The sequence below is a fragment of the Lithobates pipiens genome, unplaced genomic scaffold (assembly GCF_037356315.1).
Source record: "Lithobates pipiens isolate NorthernLeopardFrog02 unplaced genomic scaffold, aLitPip1_a1.2 Scaffold_16, whole genome shotgun sequence".
Taxonomy (NCBI): Eukaryota; Metazoa; Chordata; class Amphibia; order Anura; family Ranidae; genus Lithobates; species Lithobates pipiens.
Window position 1 is genome coordinate 607,698,876 of NW_027507748.1, and position 24,544 is coordinate 607,723,419.

The window sequence follows — 24,544 nt, forward strand, 5'->3', positions numbered from 1 at the left end:
CCTATCACAAAGAATAGTGTTGAAATAGGGTTCTTGCTTCAAAATATTCTAATGTTTATTAAGAATGCTTTTCATTCTTTTATATTGATCATGGCACCTGGTAATGAATCTGACAGGGGGATTCTCAGGATGTTTCTCAACGTTTGGTATTTTTCCAGGGAGAAAGGTGGTTGTTATGGACCTTCGACTCCTAGACCTGCAACAGGGCTCAGGCGCATCCTGGCCAACAGGCTCCCAGCAGCGAATAGACGTGTGCCAATGCATGTGCACCGATCGCAGAGATCGTGCACGTGTACACAGTAACGTGGCTTTGGCGCCAGTGGCCTTTAAAAGGGGCTCCCACCATTCAGCTCTTGCTGTCTGATCTGCGGCTCATTCTGTAAACCTGATCCTGAACCTGCATCTGCTCCAGTGTTACCCAGCTCACTTGACCTTGCTGCTGTCTCCTATCCTGACCCCTTGGCTTGCCTTTGACCTGCTCTGTGTACCTATTTGAGCTCTTGTTGCTGATCCTGCTTAAACTTTGACTATTTTCTGCCTGCCGCTTCTGTCTGATTGATCCGCTGTTACGACCTGGCTTGTCTGACCCTGCTCCTACCTGCTGTCCTGTGCTTGTGCGCACTTGACTACAGTCCTGCATCTGTGTGCATCTGCCTGCTGCTGCACCAGCCTACAGTCCTGCATCCGTGCACACCTGCCTGCTGCCGCATCTGCCTACAGTCCTGCATCCGTGCGCACCTGCCTGCTGCTTCTCATCATTCCTGCATCCACATCAACCAAGCCTGTTCCTGTCTCTGCCAAGTGGACATCATCTTCAGCCAAGCAAACCCTGCAGGCTCTCATACCCCACTGTGCTCCGAGGGTCGCTGTTCCCACTCCAGTGATCCCGAAACCAGAGGTCTTCCTCTGCACGTCAGGCTCACCCCCAAGGTACATGTCATTTGTATAGGCCTGGTTTACCACATTTTTTGATATCCTTTTTCTAGAAATTTGTGCCTAAGGTGGGAGATGTAGTCACAGTCTCTGGTACAATTCTGCTTGAGTCCACAGAACTGCCCTTTGGGTATATTTTTGACCCACTGTGGGTGATGACAACTATCAAAATGCAGAAACAAATTACCAGAAATGGGTTTGGTGTAGTTGCGGGCAAAAATGCAGTTTCTTTCATGACCAAGTTTAAGGTCTAAAAAAGGCAAAGCTGTCCTGATTCCAGACAGAAGTAAAAGAAAGGCCAAGATTATTGATGTTACAATGTGCGACAAAGTCATCTATCAGGGAGGGGGAACCATCCAAGATGATAACAATGTCGTAAATGTATCTGGCGGAAAAGATCAAGTATTGTTCAAAGGGATTGTTTTGCCATATAAACTGATTCTCCCAGTAACCCATGCTTAAATTGGTGTAAAAGGGCACAAAATTGGCTCCCATTGCTGTGCCATGAGTTTGTAGATAAAAATCATCCTCAAAGTGGAAGTACTTATGCATCAGGCAGAAACGAGTAGCATCTAAAAGGAAAGCTGCTTGTTTAGTGTTTAACATGGGATCCTATAATAAAAAATGTTGTGAAGCTAGCATACCTATGTGATGGGGGATAGACGTGTATAATAAATTTACAAGAATAGTTGTCTTCCCATGAGTAGGGGGCCAAAATTTTGAATAAATGTATGGAATCACGTATATACGATTAAAGATTCCGAGCTAGTGGTCTAAAAAAGAATCAATGTATATCGAGAAACTGTCAGGACTGGGCTCAGCCCTTCCTTCTCAGAGCAGCCCGCTCAGCTGTTGGTTAATTGCCAGCTCCAATCTTTTCCACAGTGACTCACCTAATGATGATTAGTTTGTCAGTCCTGCTGGTTAATTAAGCTGTTCAGTTCAGTTTCTCTCTGCCTTCGCCTTGGTCAACACATCCAGGGACTCTCTCCTGTGTACCTGTTGAAGACTCGCTTTGCTGAAGATGTCCCTTCTGGTTCCTAATCCTGCTTGCTGTTCCACTAAACTGATTCTCCAGTTTGCTGATTTCCTGGCCTGTCCTGAAGTAAGCTGGTCTCTGACTCCCTGACATCCTGGCTTGTCTGACTATCCGTTCTGGTTACCGAACTCTGGCTATGATTTGACTACGTTGCTCTTTTTACCTTTTACTATTATTATTAAACAAGTGTGATTTTAACTGCACTTCTGTCTTGGTCTGATTCATGGTTTCTTACAGTAGGCAAAGGCCATGAGTTCAGAAGATGCAGTCAATCCACTTGTTGGTAATATTTTTTTTCCAGGCAGGATCACCGTATGGATCAGTTTGCCTTAGCATTACAGATGCTCCTGAATCACATGGCTCACCTGGATTCTCCCAATATGGCTGCTCTGATACAACCAGTGTTTCAGGCAGTCCCTGCTGCTGCAGCAGTCTCTGTGCAAGCACCCGCCTTGAGTATTACCTCTGTAAGAGGTACGTCTGGTTCTGCTCAGCTTCCCAAGCGATTTGGGGGTGATCCAGTTCAATGCAGAGGGTTTCTGTCAATCAGGTTGATATATACTTTGCGATGCTGCTCCAGGCATTTCCCATGGACAAAAGCAAAGTAGGTTTTGTGATATCTTTGCTTTCTGAGAGAGCCTTGGCCTGGGTAAACCCTCTATGGGAGATGTAAAAAACGGTTGTCCTGAGTTATCCAGAGTTTATGGCTTCCTTTAAAAGGGTATATGATGTTCCCGCATTCTCCGCTTCTGCTGCCAAGTGCCTCATGTCCATCAAACAGAGTACGAGAACTATTGCAGATTATGCCATTTTATTCTATACTCTGGCAGCAGAGGTTGTGTGGAACAATGAGGGCCTTGTGGCTGGTTTTTCTCATGGTCTCTCGGATACCATCAAAGATGAGATAGCAGCCCGAGATATACCCACTGAGCTGGAGAAGTTGATCACGTTTGCCATCTTCATTGACTCCAGACTCATTGACTCTAGATTCATCCACAAGTCCTCGATTCCTGCTGGTGCTGGTTTTCTCTTTGTGAAGAAGAAGAGTGGTGAACTGAGATCTTGTATTGATTATAGGGGTCTCAACCGTGTCATGATTAAGAATGCTTTTCTAATTCCATTGATTACTGAGTTATTTGACCGCCTCAAGGGAGCAACGGTTTTTACAAAGCTGGATTTGAGAGGAGCATACAATCTCGTGAGGATCAAGGAGGGCAACAAATGGAAAACTGTGTTTAATACCAGAACAGGGCATTATGAGAACCTTGTAATGCCATTTGGCCTTTGCAATGCTCTGGCAGTTTTACAGGAATTTATTAACAATGTCCTCCGAGATTTGTTGCAGCTATGTGTGGTGGTTTATCTCAATGATATCATTTTTTCCCAAGTCCCTAGAGAACCACCACACAAATGTCTGTCTGTCAGAAACTGAGAGAGACCAATCTCTATTGTAAATTGGAGAAGTGCGAGTTCTATCGTGAACAGGTTAAATTCCTGGGTTATGTCATTTCCACTGCCGGTTTTTCGATGGACCCAGAGAAACTTTCAGCAGTCCTACAGTGATATACGTCCTCTGCAACGTTTTCTTGGCTTTACCAATTATTATCGAATGCTTATTCCTAACTCCTCATCTCTGGTCCAGCCCCTGACTGATATGACCAGAAAGGACGGTAACCCACAAAGTTGGTCTCCAGAGTCCATTAAGGCCTTTGAGAGTCTCAAAGCTGCCTTTGTTTCTGCTCCTGTGTTGGCACATCCTGATCCTATGTTACCCTTTATCCTTGAGGTTGATGCTTCTGAGACTGGAGTTGTGCCCTTATGTTTGAACGCCCTACCTTTGAGAGCACTATGCATCCTTGTGGCTACTTTTCCAAGAAATTGTCACATGCGGAATGCAATTTCTATATTGGGGACAGAGAGTTGATAGCGATCATTTTACCCCTTAAAGAATGGAGAATCTCCACGAAGGTACCATTGTGCCGGTTCTCATTCTTACTGACCATAAGAATCTTACATTCTTGTCTGAGGCTAAATGCCTCTCTCCCAGAAGGGCGTGATGGGTGCTTTTCTTGTCAAGCTGCAATAACATTGTCTCATTCTTACCCAGTACTAAGAATGTAAGGGCTGATGCTTTGTCACGACAATTTTCCTCCACTTCCAAGAGGGAATCGGTTCCTGTTCCTGTGATTCCTCCTGATCGTATTCTGGCTACAGTTCACACCAGTCTCACTTCTCCTTTGGGTGACAAAATTCTTGCCGCTCAGGTCCATGCTCCTCCTGGGAAACCTTGTGACCGCTGCTTTGTCCCTGAGATTCTCCGTACTGCCATGATCCAGACTTGCCATTCTTCCAAGGCTCCTGGCCACCCCGGGAAGAATTAACACTTTGGGTCCATTTCCCAACAATTCTGGTGGCCTAGTCTACATGCTGATGTAGCCGCCTTCGTAGCTGCTTGTTCCATGTGTGCTCAGAGTAAGACACCACAACACCTTCCAATGGGCCTCCTACAACCCATACCCAATGGAGAGAGGCCTTTGATCCACCTGTCCATGGATTTCTTTGTGGAGTTACCCAGCTCTCAGGGCAAAGAAGATGTCCCATTGTATTCCATTTTAGAAGTTGCTCACAAATAAGGAACTGGCTTCCATTTTTGCTTGGGAGATATTTCGCTTACATGCGCTACCCAAGGTGATGGTCTCGGACAAGGGTAGTCAGTTTGTGTCCAAGTTTAGGCGAGCCTTATGTGCACAGTTGGGAATTCAGCTTTCTTTCTCCTCTGCATATCACCCGCAATCTAATGGGGCTGCAGATCAAGCCAACCAGTCCGTAGAGCAGTTTCTACGTTGCTATATTTCTGACCATCATAACAACTGGTCAGACCTCTTACTTTGGGTGGAGTTTGCTCACAATAGTGTCTTGAATTCTGCTTCCTGATTGTCAAACTTCGGTTTCCAAAGTTCCATGTTGCCTGACTCATTTGTTTTGCAGAGCATCCCTGCATTTGAGGAGCATCTCCGTGGTCTTCGTTCCATTTGGGCACAAATTCAGGAGGCTTTGCGACATGCTGACCGCAGACGCCAGTGCCTTCCTACCAGGTTGGGGACAGGGTCTGGCTATTGTCTCGCAACCTCCTACTCCGTGTTCCTTCACTGAAGTTGGCCCCTCGGTTTATTGGGCCTTTCTGTATTCTCTGCAGGATTAATCCAGTGGCTTACGCTTTAGATCTTCCTTCTAATTTGCGTTTCTCAAATGTATTCCATGTCTCCTTATCAAAACCCTTGGTCTGCAAACACTTTACCACCTCAGTGCCATGTTCTCACCCAGTACAGGTTGAGAACCATGAGGAGTATGAAGTACAGTCCATTTTTGACTCCCGTAGGTTCTGCGGGCGCATACAGTACTTGGTGCATTGGAAAGGGTGCGGTCCGGACGAAAGCTCTTGGGTCTCATCCTCGAACGTACATGTCCCTGTCCTCCTCTGTGCTTTCAATAGACATTTTCCCCTCAAACCTGGTGGTCCTCTGAGGGAGAGGAGTCGTCGAGGAGAAGGTACTGTAAGGGCTGGGCTCAGCTCTTCCTTTTAGAGCAGGCCGCTCATCTGTCGGTTAATTTCCAGCTCCAATGTTTTCCACAGTGACTCACCTGATGATGATATCATCAGTTCAGTTTTCTCTCTGCCTTGGTCAACACATCCAAAGACTCTCTCCTGTGTACCTGTTGAAGAATTGCTTGGCTGATATCCCTTCTGGTTCCAGATCCTGCTTGCTGTTCCACTATGCTTACTCTCCATTCTGAGTTCCGGTTACTGAACTCTGGCTATGATTTGACTATGTTGCTCTGTTTATCTTTTACTATTATTAGTATTATTAAACAAGTGTAATTTTAACTGCACTACTGGAAACAGGATATCCAGAAATATTGGTAGACCAGGCCTATACCACCTTTCTCCCTGGAAAATTACAAAAGGCTTAGAAACCTCTTGAGAATCCCTCTGTCAGATTCATCACTAGGTACTATGGTCAACAAAAGAGAATGGCAAGCATTCTCAATAAACTTTGGAATATCTTGAAGCAATATCCCCATGTCAACACTATTCTTTGTGATAGGCCAAAAGTTACTTATAGGAGGGCCAAATTAAAAATTAAAAAAGCGGGTGTGTGGCTGGCAGTGGAGGAAGATGGCTACTATCTAGCTGAGCTTTGCAGCAATAACTTTCCCTGAAGCAGCACGCAGCAACTCAAAGAGATATTGAGGGCATACAAAGATACTGAAGAACCCGGAGTAATAGCAGGTCACAATGGGGAAAAGGAAGGACCATGGAGGACCCCACAAATTTGGGACATTTAAATATCACTATAGTGATCCTGTGAGGAAAAATGGCACTGACATGGTGGAGGAGATTACTGGCCCTCAGAGACAAAAGAAGAAGGATTTCTCCCTCAGGTGAACATGCCAGTAGTTCACTGCTTGAATATGACCAGCCACCTATTAATAACCCCTGTGCTGAGAAACTGCTTGCCTTCCCCACATCTGGACAGCCTATACTTGATACAGATATTAAAGAAATGCTTCTGTCCCTGAGAGGAGCGATTCAACAAGATGTGCAGTCATATATGCACAAAACGAATGTGGCAATAGAAGGTCTAGGAGTAAGAATTGATGATATGGAAAACAAAATGGAGGACGTCACTGATAAGCATAATGAGCTGGTGGACTACCATTTTGAGCTAGTAGAACTGAGGCAACTTAAGTTGAAAGAGTCAGGTATTGAGGACAGGTCCTGAGCAATAATATCAAATGCATAGGAATCCCGGAAACTGTCAAAAATACTGAATTACAAGGATTTTTGAAAAAATATTATGTCTGACCTCCTCCCTAAGATCTCACATCAAGAGATGACAATAGACAGGGCACATCGACTGCCAAAACCTTTTCATATACCAGAAAAACCCCCGAGAGATGTTATTGCTAGAATTAACTTCTATCATATTAATGACCTCCTGATGGAAAGCACACGACAACATGTCCCACTATCTGATCGATATGCAGGTACCTTTTTCTACTCAATTCCTGAATTCTATTACTAAAATTCTCTGTAATCATAACCTCACGTATAAATGGGGTTTCCCCACCAAACTGATCGTTGATCGTAATGATGTTTCCTACAACATCCATACACTGGATGACGGTCTGAAGTTATTGGGGAATTGGGGGTTACTACTGCCCATGGATGAAGAAAACTCACAGAGGAAATAGCAGTATAAATCACACAAGAGGGGTAACTTAGCCATGCCTAAATTCACCGGATTAAATATGGTTAACAACCTTTTTCCTTGTTAAGACTTATATCGTTAAACCCTCAAATCTTTATGTTCTCAGGGAAAATGTTACCCCGGAAATAAATGGATAAATTTTCCCCTATCCATGAGTGCACATTGGTGCAACCTACAGTTGCCTGGCGACTCAAAGTTTTTATTCAATGTTCTGAATTTTTATGATTGGTTCTATTTTTGTCTCATTATATTATTTTCTCACAGGATTTTAAAATTATTCTATAAGAATCTTTATTCATGCAAGGTTGGTCTCTCCACTCAAGAACAAGATAATTCTATATATTGGCTTATCCACAATAGGATGTCGCTATCATCAGCACCTTAAAAAAATTTGCAACTTAAAAAGAATTCTCTGAACACCAACAGGCTTAACACTCCTCATAAAAGAAAGGTCCTCTGGACTGATGCAATTAAATTTCAGAGTGATATTATATGTGTACAAGAATCACATTTTGCGAAGGATAAAGCAACTAAATTTTCACATCGTCTTTTCAAACATATCACCTGCTCTAACAACCTCAAAAAGAAGGAAGGTGTTATTACGGCAATCAAAGGAACAGTCTCATTCCTCCTTTTGGATTCAGTAAAAGATGACCACAGTCAGTATAAAATTCTAGTTGCTACTATAGATAATGTTACTTACACAATAGCCATCATTTACTCCCCTAACAAACATCGACAAAAATAAATCTGCAAGCTGTTGAGAAAGGTACGTAAAATACAGAAAGGTCCTATTATCATTTTCGGAGACTTCAATGCCCCAATGGATCCGAATTTAGACACTACCAAAAAAGAGCGCACAAGAAGATTAGGTCTTGGTGATATCTTCGCTGAGGAGGATTTATACGATCCATGGAGATGTTTGCAGACCACTGAGAAATACTACACGTTTTTCTCAAACGTACATACAACATATTTAAGAATTGACTTCTCCATTGCAGACAAAATGCTCTTACAAAAAATTTCAGATGCACAAATTCACACTGTCACTTGTTCGGACTGTTATCTATTACGACAGGCCAGTAAGGCCTAACGCCAACCCTTTGGAAGAGTAATACATTTCTATTCTCTCTCGAGAGAGAGATACATGTCTGCAATGAAGAACAAATTGACAGAATTCTTTGAATGATAATGGCTCTACATCCACTACAAACCTATGGCGTACTCACAAAACCTTTGTTAGGGGTATCCTCATCCAGATGGCATCTAGGGATAAAAGAGAAAGGCTGAAACTTTTTAATATGCTTTTAAAAGACATATCAAGTCTTGAAAAAGAACATAAGCAATCCCCAGATAATTCTAATCTACTACAAAAACTCAACAATAAAAGGAATGAGCTTAGGTCAGCTTTATTAACTAACCATGACAAATTCCTCAAACAACTGAAATTGAATTATTACTCCCAGAATAATAGGGCAGGCAAATTGATGGCCTCTGAACTACGTCACCACCAAAGAACACAAAAAAATTGATAGACAAATTCATCATAAATCTGGAAAAGCATTAATAAACCCACAAGTAATAGCGGATGCTTTCTCAAATTATTATGGAGATTTCTATAACTTAAATGACAAAGATACTATCGAACTAACATTACAGTATTCCTAGACAAAGTAAACGTATCCAAAATTGACTCTAATACACTTGACAAATGCAATCAACCTATATTGTTAGTGGAAACCCAGAAAGTTCTAAAATACCTCCCACTGCATAAATCGACAGGTAATGAGGTCTATCCAACGAATATTACAAAATGTTCATTAGTGTTTTAGCTCCGCACTTAAAAAATCTGTTTAATTGCATAGCTACATCAAAATGTTGCCCACAAGAATTATTAGAAGCAGTAATAATTACTCTCCCAAAAACTGACAAAGACCTGACTTCTCCTTTAAACTTTAGACCAATTTCATTGCCTAATTCGGACATTAAAATCTATGCCAAAATATTGGCCAATCGTTTGTTAGAAATCACCCATTAATTGGTCGACTCTGACCAAGTAGGCTTTGTTAAGGGTCGTCAAGCCCCAGACAGCACGAGAAGGATGATCAATTTGATCAACTATGTAGAGAATACACAAATGCCTTCTCTGCTCCTAGATCTAGATGCAGAGAAGGCGTTCGATAGAGTGCATTGGTACTATACCTCGAAAACTCTTGAGAAGTTTGGATTTTCAGGATTTATACATGAAGCAATTTATGTTAATTTTTACACATCCATCAGCAAAAGTTTCCAAGACTTTTTTAACCGCAAGAATGGCAGCAGATAAGGTTGCCCACTCTCACCCATTACATTTTCTTTGGTAATTGCACCCTTAGCATAAACCATTAGGGCTAATGAAAATATTTCAGGAATAAAGATAGGTAATAGAATACACAAAATTGAGCTATTCGTTGATGACATCATTCTATCTTTAACTAAACCCGACAAGTCCCTGCACTTAATACAATCAGCACTTAACTCCTTTAGTAAAGTATCTTATTAAAAAATGAACAATAGGAAAAGCTTTGCCCTTCCTATGAATATATCCAATGATACATTAACCATTCTTAAGGAAAAATATAATTACAACTGGGATGCACCTTCGTTCACCTCTCTAGGTATCAACCTTACATTTCCCACAAAAAAACTATATGCATCTAATTTTCCTAAGTTATTAGACTTGATTTCTAAAGATTTTCAAAACATAAAACAAACGCACTTATTCTGGATAGGCAAAATTGCAGCATTTAAAATGCAAACCCTACCCAAGATGCTATACTTTTTTAGATCCATACCTATTCCATTGCCCTTAAGCTTTTTCAAAATCCTAAATACTAAACTGAGAAACCGAATCTGGAATAACAAAAAAACAAGAGTAGCTTTCTCTATATTAACTTCTTCTAAAAACAAAGTTGGTATGAACTTACCTGATATGCATAAATATTACTACACAACACTCTTGGATCAGATGAAATACTGGTTCTTCCCAAATGACGATAAGCTATGGTTATCCATCAAAAGAGAAACCACCAAGGGAAATTATTTATTTGCCTTGTCAGGGGCTTACCCAGTATTCCCTAAGGTTATAGTTCCTAAATTGCTATCCATTAAAGTGGTTGTAAACCCTTACAAACCACTTTGACCTACAGGTAAGCCTATATTAAGGCTTACCTGTAGGTCCAAGAACTATCTCCTAAACCTATACGGTTTAGGAGATATTTACCCGAAGACAGCCACCGCTGTCTACGGCGCATGCGCCGTAGACAGTGGCACGCAGGTGCGCTGGGCAGGCCGCAGATCGCGGCGATATGCCGCGTCGGCTCCCGTGCGCACGCGTGGCAGTGATGTCATCGCGGCTCCGGCGAATCACAGCGCCGGAAGTCGCTCCGGGATCCATGGCAGCGGGGAAGAAGAAGACGGAGGACCACTTCGGGGGCTTCGATCTCAGGTAAGTTACTCATAATGAGCTAGTATGCTATGCATACTAGCTCATTATGCCTTTGCCTTGCAGGGTGTGTTTTTTTCCCCTTTACTTCCTCTTTAAAGCTACCCTGTTAGCATGGATGTTTCTTGTCTCAAACTTCCATACTTTATGAGACTTACAAAAGATACCTATACCACTTAGAGCCCTTGATTATTGTGGAGGCTTCCTCTCAATAAACAAATGGATTGCTGAGGGCTTTGACTTCTACATACACCTTCTCTCAGGACAAAAAAAACATGATTGACAATAAATTAAATAAGCTCAACTGTCTAAAAATTTTCCAAACCAAGATTACAAGATTCCTTACAAATTAGCTAAAATATACACATATACATCTACATTACCACTATGTTGGCGTTGTAAGGATCAAATTGGTTCCTTATACCACATTCTATGGAGTTGTAAAAATATGACCAGTTTCTGGAACTCGATATCCACCTTCATTGCCTCTCTCACAGGCAACTTGTTAAAACTATCGCCTGCTATGGTCCTTTTAGGTATCAACCTTGACACTTTTCCTCCTCAATACATAATAATACTGGCAAATATTCTTATAGCGGCTAGACTTACCGTAACGGAAATGTGGAAATCGATTGAAGTCCCTAACCTACGTGATGTCATTCTTAGACTCAACACCCAGACTTACTACAAATTACTATTAGCGCTTAAAAACTATAACATAATTCATTTTAAGAAACACTGGCATTTATGGATCATACACCCTAAAGCTTCTACAGTACTAAAAGACTTGTACGCTCACTTTTAATTATCACTAGTTAGCCTGTTGGTATTGCTTATTTCCTGCAGACTTATGATGATTTCATTTTCTGGTTGGTTTGGCTCGCTAGTTTACATAGATTTACTAGATGACATTCTATTTTCTCTTTTTTTTTTAATTCATGTTAGAATAGACCTTTTCACAGTTTGCTCCCCTAGGGGTGAATGGGTTTATTCTTGGCTGATTACTATCTAGGAACTGAATTTAAAGACTTGAATTTGAAGGATTATTTACGTTTGGTATACTGACTTAATGTATTTATCAATAATGCATTTGCTATACTTTGTAACTGAGTACTGGTGTGTATCCTGTTATATTTTTCTTAATGTCTTTATTTGTTATTTTATGTTCTGATAACCAAAAGTTGAATATGAAAAAAAATAAAACACAAAAAAACAAAAACAAAATAGCGCTTAGTAAACTGAAGAGCCTTAAAGTGATTGTAAACCTTAGTTTTTTGTTTTTTTTTATAACAAACATACTTACCTCCACTGTGCAGTTAATTTTGCACAGTGTGGCCCCGAACCCTGTCTTCTGGGGTCCCCCAGCGGCATTCACAGCTCCTCCTCGCATTGGTAAACCTCCTGGGAAAAGCGCTCGCCCTGGGCGTTAACTTGCGGGCGCGCTCCCGAGTCCAGCATTTGCGTGCATAGACACAGAATAGCAGATTTGCCCCCCCCCCCAGCACCCACGTCATTGGAATTTAAATGACAGCAGCGGGAGCCAATGGCTGTGCTGCTATCTATGCAATCAAGAGCCAAGAACCCCGGGCACAGAAGGTGAGCATGTCTCAGCAGAGGGAACAAACGGGCTCAGGTGTGTGTAAGGGGGGCTAGGTGGCCGGTCACTGTCAGAAGTTTTGAGGGATTACAACCCCTTTAAAGACAAAAATCTATTCACCTTAAAGGGATTTATCATTGCCAGAATGCATTATGCAAGACTTGTGACTTTGTGAGACATGGGCAAAAAAAAGTCTTCCTGTATACTGTGGTTATCGCAGCTGCTATACCTTCAGACCAGAGGTTTGAGTGTTGATCCCATCGGGTGTCCATCCCTAGACGAGCTTATCCATCTGTACCCTGGTATGAGTGTTCACTTGACTGCTTGCCCTTTATACTCAATAAATACTACTCTTAGGAGGTGCTTTTATGTTTTTTCCACATGTTCTTCAGAGTTGGCTTCACTCCTGAGAAAAGCTATACCCTTAGTGTGTGCTTCCATAATCAAGATTCATCAGTAACCATTATCATCCACCTGTCCATGGACTCTTAAAGTGGTTGTAAACCCACAAAAAACCTGCAAGACAAAGGCACAATCAGCGTATGCATAGCATATTATTCTGAAATACTCACCTTAGATCGAAGCCCCAACTACGGTCCCCTCACACTGCTCTGGCCGGCGACATCACTCCCGGATATAGCGGCTCTAGCGCTGTGATTGTTCAAAGCCGCAAAGACGTCACTGGGAGCTGCCGGTAATGGAGCATCAGCTGAAGTAATGGTACAAATGTGCCGTTGCTTTAGTGCGCTTGTGTTGACGCCGGCACATGCTGATACAGGGCATATTTCCTAAACCAAGCAGGTTTAGGAGATATCCATGATAGCTACAGGTAAGCCTTATTATAGGCTTACTTGTAGTAAAAAGGGGATTGTAAGGATTTACAACTACTTTAATCTCTTCTTTTCCCTTTTTTCCATTTTCCCTTTTTCATGGACTTAATAGACTCGTCCCCTACTATTTATATGGATTTTGTGCTATAATCCTGCGCGCTGGCATTTTATTATTATCTCCAATCAGAAGAGACCATGATCTTTTCTGTTTGCAAAATGATATATATGATTTAGTAGGGAGTGTGTTTGACCTCTGCATAGAGAGCATTGTTTCCACACAGAAGGGTCTTTCTCTGACAGCACAGAGTTAGAAAGGCTGCTTTCTAAAAAAAAAAAAAAAAAAAAAAATGAAAAAAAGTTTGATGTATTTAGCAAATTTAAACTGAATATTTATTGAACTGTAACCTCCTCTCTAAATAGAGCTGGAATGAAGTGGTCAACTGAAAGTGAGACCGATTGTTTTACTTACTGAGCATTTAGAACTATACTGTTATTTCAACATCGCCAAGCAATCATATTGGGCTTTTTTTTAAAAACTGAATCACCATTAGTATTCATGGCAATAATACAGAAACAATAAACAAGGACTCTGAATATCAAATGTATAGTCATTCAGCATATTGTTTAAGATTGACTTGTAAATGAGGCGGCTTACAGGTAGAGTATATGACAGTGTTTAACCATATTACTTGTAATGAACATTTCTTTGATGTTGATTGTATTTTTCTGTATCTTCAGGGCACAAATTGTATAAATTAGCTAGTAATTTTCAGATTACAGAAATAGATACAGATATTTATTGAGAAGCTTTATTTAGGTTAGTGATGACTTCATGCCAGAAGAGAGATATGAAAGCATAACTGTAACCACACCAGGAAAGACAAGTGATTGTAAAGTAAAAATATTCTCCTATAAAAATAACAAAGATGTTATACTTACCTGCGCTGTTGCAGTGGATTTGCAAAGAGCAACCCAGATCCTCCTCTTATCGGGTCCCTCTTCTGTGCTCCTGGCCCCAACCTTCTGCTGAGTGCCTCCACAGCAAGCAGCTTGCTATGGGGGCACCCCAGCCGAGCTGCAGATTCCTGTATCCATTGAGACAAGGAGCTGCTGTTTGGCCCGCCCCCTCTATCTCCTGATTGGCTAACTGACTTTGACAGCAGCGAGAGCCACTGCTGTGTCTCAGCCAATCAGCCAATGGACATCGCTGGACAGATATGGGGCTCTGGTAAGTATTAGGGGTTGCTGAGGGGGGCTGCTGCACACAGAATGTTTTTATCTTAATGCATAGAATGCATTAAAAACACTTTTGACATTACAACTCCTTAAACTTAAACTTTTATATTAATGAAAGCTTTCCAAGGCTACTTTTTTCACTTAAAGTGGAGCTCCGGTCTCCCAAAAAAAAATAATAAAAGTCAGCAGCTACAAATACTTAAAAGTCCAGGGATCCAGTGATGTTCTCACCCAAGCTGATTCTTCGATCAGCTTCGGGTGCAGGCTTTGGCATTGTAAGTCGCTCTGCCCTTTGTGAATGGTCCCACAGTCTTCTGGGACCTGCGGGGAGAAGGAGGAGGGGCATGCTCAAAGATCACTGTGAAGATCTGAGCTGGAAGTGGGACCAGGTACATGTCAAAACAAGGTACCTGCTCCCCCCAAAAAGTTCCAAATGTGGCAGTGGAGGGGGGAGGGTGCAAACAAGCAAAGCTTCCCCTTTTGGATGGTGCTCCGCTTTAAAGTATAACTGTGGGCAAAATAAAATATACTGCATATACACAGTGTACTTTATTTACGTTTTTAGAGGGTGTGCGTAGTATGCCAAGTGTCTACAAATACTTAAGGGTTGTTGTAAATTGCATGATTTTTGCAAGCAAAGCTCCTGATTATAGCATCCCTTTTAGACATGAATATTGCAGGTTCAATTCTTGATGAGATATATGAAGTGGGTAAGCCACTCTGCTAACCTGTGTTGGCAGACACATACAGTGAGCATACAAAAGAATCACCCCTTTAAAATAATCACATGTTGTTGCTTTGCAGCCTGAAATGAAGACAAAAACTATTTCTGTTTGATCCAGCTGTATCTCAGTGCAACTTATAACATCCAAATGAAAGATATAACACCAACATGTCAGAAAGAATTTAAAAAAAGTCAAAAACAGAATCGCGGTCAGTATTTTGTTGGACCACTTTTTGCTTTAATTATAGCCTTTATACTAGAATAAAAGAAATAAAGTGCAGCGCTTGGCCACTAGATATGAATGTGGCTTAATAAAAATAAAACAAAACTGTGAAATCAAAATATAAATGTTGTGAAAAAACATTAATATAAATATTGTGAAAAATATTAATCTAAGATACTTCTGAAACTCAAGTGTCCAATAGAATCAAAAATATTTATGAAACTCAAGTGTCCAATAGAATCAAAAACGAACTGTGAATCCAAATGATCATAAATAAATTGATGCAGCAAAATAATGTCCAATGTGAATATGAAGCAAAGATAGCTAATCTTGTTTATGCAAAAACAATAATAATACTTGACCACGTGGACCCTTCACCTCTATAGATCGGTAATAAATGGAGGCTTACCAGATCCCCAGTGACCCCTTGTTAAAGGAGGTCAAAATGCGCAGATTTGATCACAGATCACAGAGACGTCTCGGTACAGGATGCCGGAAAACGACCCAATCATTCGGATGTAACGTGATCTTCCAATCCGCTCGGATCCATTCATAGGCCTCAAAACGACGTATCACCAAAAGAAACAAAAAGCGCCAAATCGTGTAATACAGTTTGAACAGGATTTATTTCAACCAACTACTTGAGCGCTAAAAATGACTCCACCGAGTCACCCGAAAATACAAATAACGTTTAAAAACAAACAAATTGCTAGCAAAGTAAAAGTGCGAACGCAGATGCACAATGAGTGTGAGCGTGGTTAGCCTTTATAATGTTGTGATATTTCTCTACTAACTTTGCACATCTAGACTTTCCAATATTTGCCCACTCTTTGCAGAACTGCTCAAGTTACATTTGATAGTGTTATTTGGATGGTGAGCTGTATTGGATTTCCACCAGTCATATCATTTGGTGTTAAGATCAGATAATTACATTTTAGTCTCATATGATCATAACACCTCTTTCCATGTGGCCTCAGAATCTTCAATATGCGTTTTGGCAAAGCTCAGTCATGACTGCATGTGGTCTTTCTTGAGGAGTGTTTTTTTTTTCTTGCAACCCTCCCATACAAGCCACATTTGTGGGGAATTTGTGATATTATTGTCACATGCACACAATGACCACTCTTTGTCATAAATTCCTGCTTCCAGAGTTGCTGTAGGCCTCTTAGTAGTCTCTCTGACCAGTTTCCTCCTAGCTCTTTCATTCAGTTTAGAGCGACGACCTGAGCCACAGAGTGTTTGTGTTGTACAAAATACTTTCACTTCTTAACCACTTAAGGACCAGGCCATTTTTTGTGATACGGCACTGCGTCGATGTAACTGACAATTGTGCGGTCAAACGATTCTGTACCCAAACAAAATTGATGTCCTTTTTTCCCCACAAATAGAGCTTTCTTTTGGAGGTATTTGATCACCTCTGCATTTTTTTTGGCGCTATAAACAAAACAAGAGCGATAATTTTGAAAAAAACAATATTTTTAACTTTTTGCTATAATAAATATCACCCCACCCCCCCCAAAAAAAATGTTCTTCATTAGTTTATTCTTCAACATATTTTTGGTAACAAATATCGCAATAAGCGTATATTGATTGGTTTATGCAAAAGTTATAGTGTCTACAAAATAGGGGATAAATTTATGGCATTTGTATATATTTTTTTTTTTTACTAGTAATGGCGGCGATCAACAATTGATAGTGAAACGGCGACATTGCGGCGCACAGATCGGACACTTTTGACACTTTTTTGGGACCACTGACATTTCTACAGCGATTAGAGCTAAAAAAAAAGCCACTGATTACTGTATAAATGTCACTGGCAAGGAAGGGGTAAGACTAGGGGGCGATCAAGGGGTTAAATGTGTTCCCTCATGTGTGTTCTAAATGTGATGGGACTGCCTGGAGGAGGAGACTGATCGCTGTTCCTAATCTTTATGAGCAGGAGATCTGTCTCTCCTCCCCTGACAGAATGGAGATCTGTCGGTTTCCATTGACAGATCTCTGTTCTGTCTCTGTTAGGAGTGATCGCGGGCGGGCATCGTGGCCGCTGTCCGCGCGCATTGGCAGGCACACACATGAGCCCCCTAGAGCTCTTAAAGCAGCCAACGTACCATGATGCCGAATCGCCCAGGGGAGACAACCATAAGTGGGTAATAAACTTCACTGTGCTTCTAGGCAATTTTTTATTTTTTACTTTATAATCTTTATTGAAATTTTTTTTTCCCATTTAAGCATCTTTACATAAAAAAAACTCTTATCCCCTCCCCCTCCCCATCCCATTTAATAAACAAGGATACAAAGAGAGGTGAGAGGAAACATATTCACAATAAGTTTTTTCAGTTATTTGTTCTATGCCAAGTCCATCTTCCTCCCATAAACTTCTCATTCGAAACCTCCACACTTACCCTCATAACACTCCCTATCACACCATTCACTCCCCTTCTGTTCCATCTCTTCATTCGCCATCCCAATACCCACTCTCAATCACCCTCTCACCCTCCCCGCCATATTCCACACATTTCACCCTCATTCACACCATTCCTATATGTCACCTCTCATTTTTATTGCGTTCATTCTCTGCTCCTTTTCTTTTTCCTTTATCAAGGGTGTTATTTATCCCTGTTCTCACTTCAGACCCTCTCGTCCTTCTTCCTCTGTACAAATGGTTCATGACTACTATGCCGTGTACACACGACCGTACTTTTCAATGGACTAGGTCCGACAGTTTTCCCGATGGACTTTCGGCAGAGTTCCGATGGACTTTCCGAATGAACAGACTTGGCCACACACAATCACACCAAAGTCCGATGGATTTGAACGTCGAAAGGAAATTCATAGCCAGTAGCCAATAGCTGCCCTAGCTTCGGCTTTTGTCCGTCGGACTAGCATACATGCAAAAGGATTTCTCGATAGGAACTGGGACCGGTGGAGTTCTGACAGAAAAGTTTGAAACATGTTCTATTTCTAAAGTCCATCAGATTTTTGGACAGCAAAGGTCCGATGGAGCCCACACACGATCGAATTGTCCGATGGATTTGTTCCGTCAGACCTTTGCTGTCGAATAGTCTGGTCGTGTGTACGCGGCATTTGTCTTCCAGTTTTCTCTAGAAAGGATACCCTTTTACCTCGCACCAGGATTTCCAGATACCTTTTGTATTTGTATTTCTTTAGACAACCTTGTCTGACATATACAGAGTTTTCCTTCCAAATTGTCTCATTCATACCTCGCTTCCATTCTATACACGATGGGGGTGAGACCGATTGCCACCTTTGTGCTATCAATTTCCTTGCCTGAAATATCTTGGACAACTAGCGTCTAATCTACGGCCAAATGAAAAAAGTATTTCAGGAGTATAGTAAGCTATATAGCAGGAACTGGTATGACATCTTTTGGAAGGTGGAAAGTGAGACCAAGGGACTCAATTCAAGGATTCTACTCCATTGCTCTTCCGATATAGTTCCTACATCTTATTCCCATCTCCTCCTACTTGGTGGGGCCCCTATCCCTTCCAGGCCCCCCTTAAATGCGGATATAAGCTGAGATAAGGCCTTTTGGGGTGGTTGCGTTAATTACCTTCTGGAGGAAAGGAATCTTGCTCCATTCAAGCACCCTCTCTCTAAACTGCGCCTCCAAAGCATGCCTAACCTGTAGGTACCTAAAAAAGGATTGTTTCCATATTGTGTATTGTTCCCTCAATTCCTGAAAAGATTTCAGAATATCATCCTTGTATAACTAGCTAATAAACTTTATTGCGCACCTTTCCCATTCCTAATTGTCTCCATCTTCTGAATTTGTGGTGTTTTGTAGCAACATTTCCCTCCCTACATATCCCCCTTCCAATCCACTACACCCTCCTATATGCTGTAATTGTGGCGCAAGGAAGTAACCCTTCCTTCCTGTCTTTGTAGTTGTAAAGTGTGCAGACGGATTCTTGCCGGACCACCTTTCCAAATTAACTATCTGAAAATAACATCTAGCTTTTGGAACCACTTTTTGTATAGCCACACTGGAGAGTTATGCAATGTATACAAAAGCTGTGGCATCCATAGCATTTTAATCAAATTACATAGTCCTGCTACTGACAAAGGGACTTTCCATATTTTAGTTTTCCCCCTGAATTTTTCCAATAGTGAGACAGTATTATTTGTGATATACTGTTCAGGGTCTCTTGTGATATTAATTCCCAAATATTTAATTTTGTCCACTATCTGAATTTTGGTGACCTCCTCAGGCAAGGGACTCTCCAGGGGATCTATTGGTAACAATGCAGATTTTTCCCAGTTTATAGAAACAATAAAAAGTCGTCCACATATTTTGCCACTTTTTCTTCCACTATTCTCCTTTTAAATCCTATTCCCTTTAGGGAAGACCTTAGAGCCACCACCAGAGGTTCGATTGCGAGGGTGAAGAGCAGGGGGGACGTAAGGCACCCCTGTCTCGTCCCCATCAGAAATCGAAATTTGGCAGTGTTCGTTGTCCACTCTCACTTTTGCCTCTGGCTCCTTGTATAGCATTTTTATCCAATTAAGAAAGCCCGGGCCAAATTGAAACTCGGACAGGAACATCCACGGGTATCGCCACTCAAGGCTGTCAAAAGCCTGAGCAGCATCCAAAGACAAAATGGCCCTCAATCCATCCACGTCAGCCGGGACCTGTGGATTCAGGTACACATGTCTTATATTTATGCTAAAGGATCTTCCAGGTATAAATCCCAACTGATCGGGTGGACAAGTTTCTGGATGACCCTAGTTAGCCTAGTCGCCAAGACCTTCACCAAGATTTTAACATCCGTGCTCAGTAAGGAGATAGGTCTATACGAGGATATATTAAGTGGATCCTTACCTTCCTTATGTATCACAACTATGGTAGATTCCATCATAGATGTAGGGAGCTTCCCCTCTATCGCTGACCAATTTAAGACCCCCAGCATCTTGGATAATAGCACCTTCACGTAGTGTCTGTAGGTCTCTGCTGGGAGGCCATCAGGACCTGGAGACTTCTGGCCTACCATCTCCCATGTAGCCCGCTGCAATTCCTACAATGTTATTGGTAGGTCAAGTTCATCTCTGTCAGCTTCAGATAGGGCTGGTATCACCAAGCCCCTAAAGAAAGCATTCACTTCCTCCCCCATATCCTGCTGCTGGGAGCTATACAAGTGCTCATAATATTCTATGAAATAATCTACAGTTTCTGGAGTATATGAAGAAACCCTACCCTCCCCTATACTAATCGTAGGAACCATAGATGGGGTGAAGATGTCTTGATCAGGTGGGCCAACATTCACCCTACCCTTTCCCCCTTCCGAAATATTTTCTGCCTCTGAAAAAGTGGTTTATTTTCTGCTTTCCTGATCATTAGTGTCCTATAAATTTGTTGTTCCTCTACCCAAACCCTAAGATTATCAGGGGCCGGATTATTCACATATTGTTCTTCCATGGTCTTTTCTATACCCACTGTACCTGAAATCTTAATAGACTTCGCTGTGCTTCTAGGCATTGATAAAGCCTTTGAATTATTTTTTTTGGATCGATCTCCTGTCTTGTGCCTGTCCACAACATTATCCCAAAGATTTTTTGACAGGGCCGTGTCACTCCTACCCTGTCTCCCCCGAAAATAAGACCTAGCGTGATTGTCGGTGATGGCTGCAATATAAGCCCTACCCCCAAATAAGACCTAGTTAAAGTCCTTGTAGGTCTTATTTTCAGGGTAGAGCTTTTTTCGGGGGAAACAGGGTAGGGCTTATTTGGGGGGTAGGGCTTATATTGCAGCCATCACTGACAATCACACTAGGTCTTATTTTCGGGGAAACAGGGTAGTTGATTGTTTGCTTCAGTTGCACTACCAGGGACTAAAAATGCTCCAGGAAAACTCTTTTCATGCTGAGCTTATCAATATAACCACAGCTGATCACCGTTGAAGATCAAATGGTTTTGAGTGCCATTGAGAAGGTGATTAGTTACACCTGACTGAGTTTACAAGTAAAACTCAGTGATTCTGTTTTTGATTTTTTTTTTTTCTGACAGGTTGGTGCTATAACTTTTACTTAGATGTTATATGTTGCACTGAGTAAATGCAGTTGGATAAAATAAAAATGGTGTTTGTCTTCATTTCAGGCTGCAAAAAAACAAAGTGTTTTTAAAGGGTGGGAAGTGATTCTTTTCTATACCCACTGTACCTGAAATCTTAATTTTTGGTTAAATTAATCTTTATGCCATACAGATATTCTTTATCAGACACTCTGCTTCCTCAAACTAGTCTTTATCGCAATAATTAATTTTAACATAGAAATGCGTTTCAGTGAATTCATAGAGACACGTGGATCTGCAGAACAGATTTAATTCAGTAAAAAAATAATCTTGATCAATGATTTACATTGCAGCATTATATATTTCAAATGACATATTCATTATGTGTTATTTTTTCCAGGTCCTAAGGTGGTAGAAACCCATGCTCAACAGTTCCTGATAAACTCAGACAAAGGAAAAATGCTCTTTTCTGTGGATGACAAAGAAGTTTTAGTTGGGACCGACAAACTGAGAGTCACAGGTGTGTAACATGAAATAGACGAACCAAAAAAATTATGATAGAGATCACATATATAGTTGTGGTCATAAGTTTACATATCTCATGTCTGCTTATGTCTGTTTAATAATACTGGTATGTCTTGCTGAAACATCTCCACCCAAAAACCGAAACACTGCTATCTGCTTTTGCTTATGTCTGTTTAATAATACCGGTATGTTATTTTTGCTTAACCGTCTGTAGAACTATACACATTACAATGCTTTTAGCCTGTTTCTGAAGTCAGAATTTTGTCTGTTAACCAGCAAACCTTTATTACCTCCTGACTTGATAATTGGAATGTACCCATCCTCCATTCTTATCAGTATATCTATAAGCATGTTTTGGGAGAGGCATTTGCAGGGAGACCATTTGCAACTGGGGCTCTTACTGAAAGTGGGGCTATTTCTATAAGTGGGAGCACTTCTGACTCTGCACTTCAACGAATGCACAAAGTGAATGGACATAAGAAATTACTTTGAAAAACACCACATAGACATCAGGTGACCTTGTTTAGCTCTTTCTCCTTCTAACATGCACTCTCTACCACTCCCTTTGACAGCTCTGTTCTCTATTTTTAAACTATCTCTCCTTCACCCCTCTTCTCCCCCCCCCCCCCCCCACACAGCATATATATATCACCCTCACTTCTGTCCTCTCCTTATTACTGCACCCACCAACTGATGCTAATTCTAAACCCAAACATGCAAAAAATCTCCAGGACACGGGCGTGTCCCTTCATATAAATCCCACTCCCATATTATCTCCCTCACCCTTCTGCTTTTCCTAACCTCTGGAGATATATCCCCAAACCCTGGGCATCCATCTTTTAACTGTACTCAACACACCCATTACCCCATACCCTCTGGCAGAAGCCGGAATCAACACAATTTAGTTCCCATTTCTCTTCTTCCCAAGACCAGACTCCCTTTCTCTTGTTGCCTTTGGAATTCCCGCTCTGTCTATAACAAACTCAACTCTCTCCATGACCTCTTTATTGCTAACTCATTTTATCTACTCGCCATTACCGAAACCTGGCTTCATGAATCTGACACTGCATCTTTTGCTGCCCTATCCCCTGGTGGTCTTCTATGGACACACTCCCCCAGATCCAATGGACGTAAGGGAGGAGGTGTTGGAATCCTTCTAGCCCCACATAGCACTTTTCAGGTACTTCACACACCTCCCTCTCTGTCACTCTCCTCTTTCAATGCACACTGCATTTGTCTTTTCTCTCCAGTTTCTTTAACCAGTTGCCGACCGCCGCACGACGATGTACGTCGACAGCATGGCACGGGCAGGCATATTGGCGTACATGTACGTCCCTTGCCTCCCGCGGGTCGGGGGCCCGATCGGGCCCCCGCCCGGTGCCTGCGGCGGTCGGTTTTCGTCCGGGAGCGATCCGGGACGAGGGGGCGGCCATTCATTCATGGCCACCCCCTCGCGATCGCTCCCGACGAATAGGAATCCCCCGTGACATCACTTCCTCTCCTGTAATGTAAACACAGGAGAGGAAGTGATGTATTCTCTCCTCCGTGTCGGTATTTTTCGTTCCGACACGGAGGAGAGCGGATCGGTGAGTTGCACCAACACTCTACACACACAGTAGAACATGCCAGGCACACTCACACCCCCCCTTTACCCCCCGATCACCCCCCCAATTACCCCTGCCCCCCAGTCACAGTGACACCAATGTCATTTTTTTTTTTTTTTTGCATTGGTGTCATTTGTGACTGTAATAACTGTTAGGGCAGTTAGAGTTAGCCCCCTTTAGTTCTAATGTACCCCCCTAACCCCCCCCAATAAAGGTTTAACCCCGTGATCACCCCCCGTCGCCAGTGTCACTAAGGCTGGGTTCACATTGCAGCGGTTTATGAGAACGAATGTGATTCGCACCGCACTGCAGTGCAAATCACATCCGATCTCTGTGCGATTCGAGTTCAGCCATTCGCCGCACCCGCCACACCCGCCGCACCCGCCGCAAATTCGCACAGGACCCTTTTTTTGGCCCGCAGCAGAATCGGATCGCATGGGTGTTCACACCATGCGATCCGAGTTTGCAGATCGCACTGCGATATGCGAACTGATCTGGGGGTGTCAGTAACATTTCACTGACACTCCCAGCAGTTCGCATAGGGCAGTGTGAACTGCCGCCGGGAGGCATGCGATGCGGGAACCCGCCGCGGATTTGCGGCGTTTCCGCATCGCTCCAGTGTGAACCCAGCCTAATAAGCGATCATTTTTCTGATCGCCGTATTAGTGTCACAGGTGACGCTAGTTAGGCAGGTAGGTATTTAGGTTCGCTGCAGCTTTTTATAGCGCCAGGGACCCCCATATACTACCGCATAAAGCCCCCTGATTGCCCCCTAGTTAACCCTTTCACCAGTGATCACCATATAACTGTTACAGGTGACGCTGGTTGGTTAGTTATTTTTTATAGTTTCAGGGCACCCGCCATTTATTACCTAATAAAGGTTTAACCCCCTGATCACCCGGCGGGTGTCATTTGTGACTAATAACTGTTAGGGCAGTTAGGGTTAGCCCCCTTTAGTTCTAAGGTACCCCCCTAACCCCCCCAATAAAGGTTTAACCCCGTGATCACCCCCCGTCGCCAGTGTCACTAAGGCTGGGTTCACATTGCAGCGG

General features: G+C 42.2%; 1 protein-coding gene across 5 annotated transcripts in view; it reads left to right on the forward strand.

The window, feature by feature from the left end:
* SGCG (sarcoglycan gamma) overlaps window positions 1–24,544 on the forward strand; it is a 606,007-nt gene that overhangs the window by 465,139 nt on the left and 116,324 nt on the right. For all 5 annotated transcript variants that reach the window (XM_077484022.1, XM_077484023.1, XM_077484024.1 and 2 more), the window contains exon 5: window positions 21,764–21,883. In XM_077484022.1, the coding sequence (XP_077340148.1) occupies window positions 21,764–21,883 (120 nt within the window). The remainder of the gene's footprint in view (window positions 1–21,763; window positions 21,884–24,544) is intronic.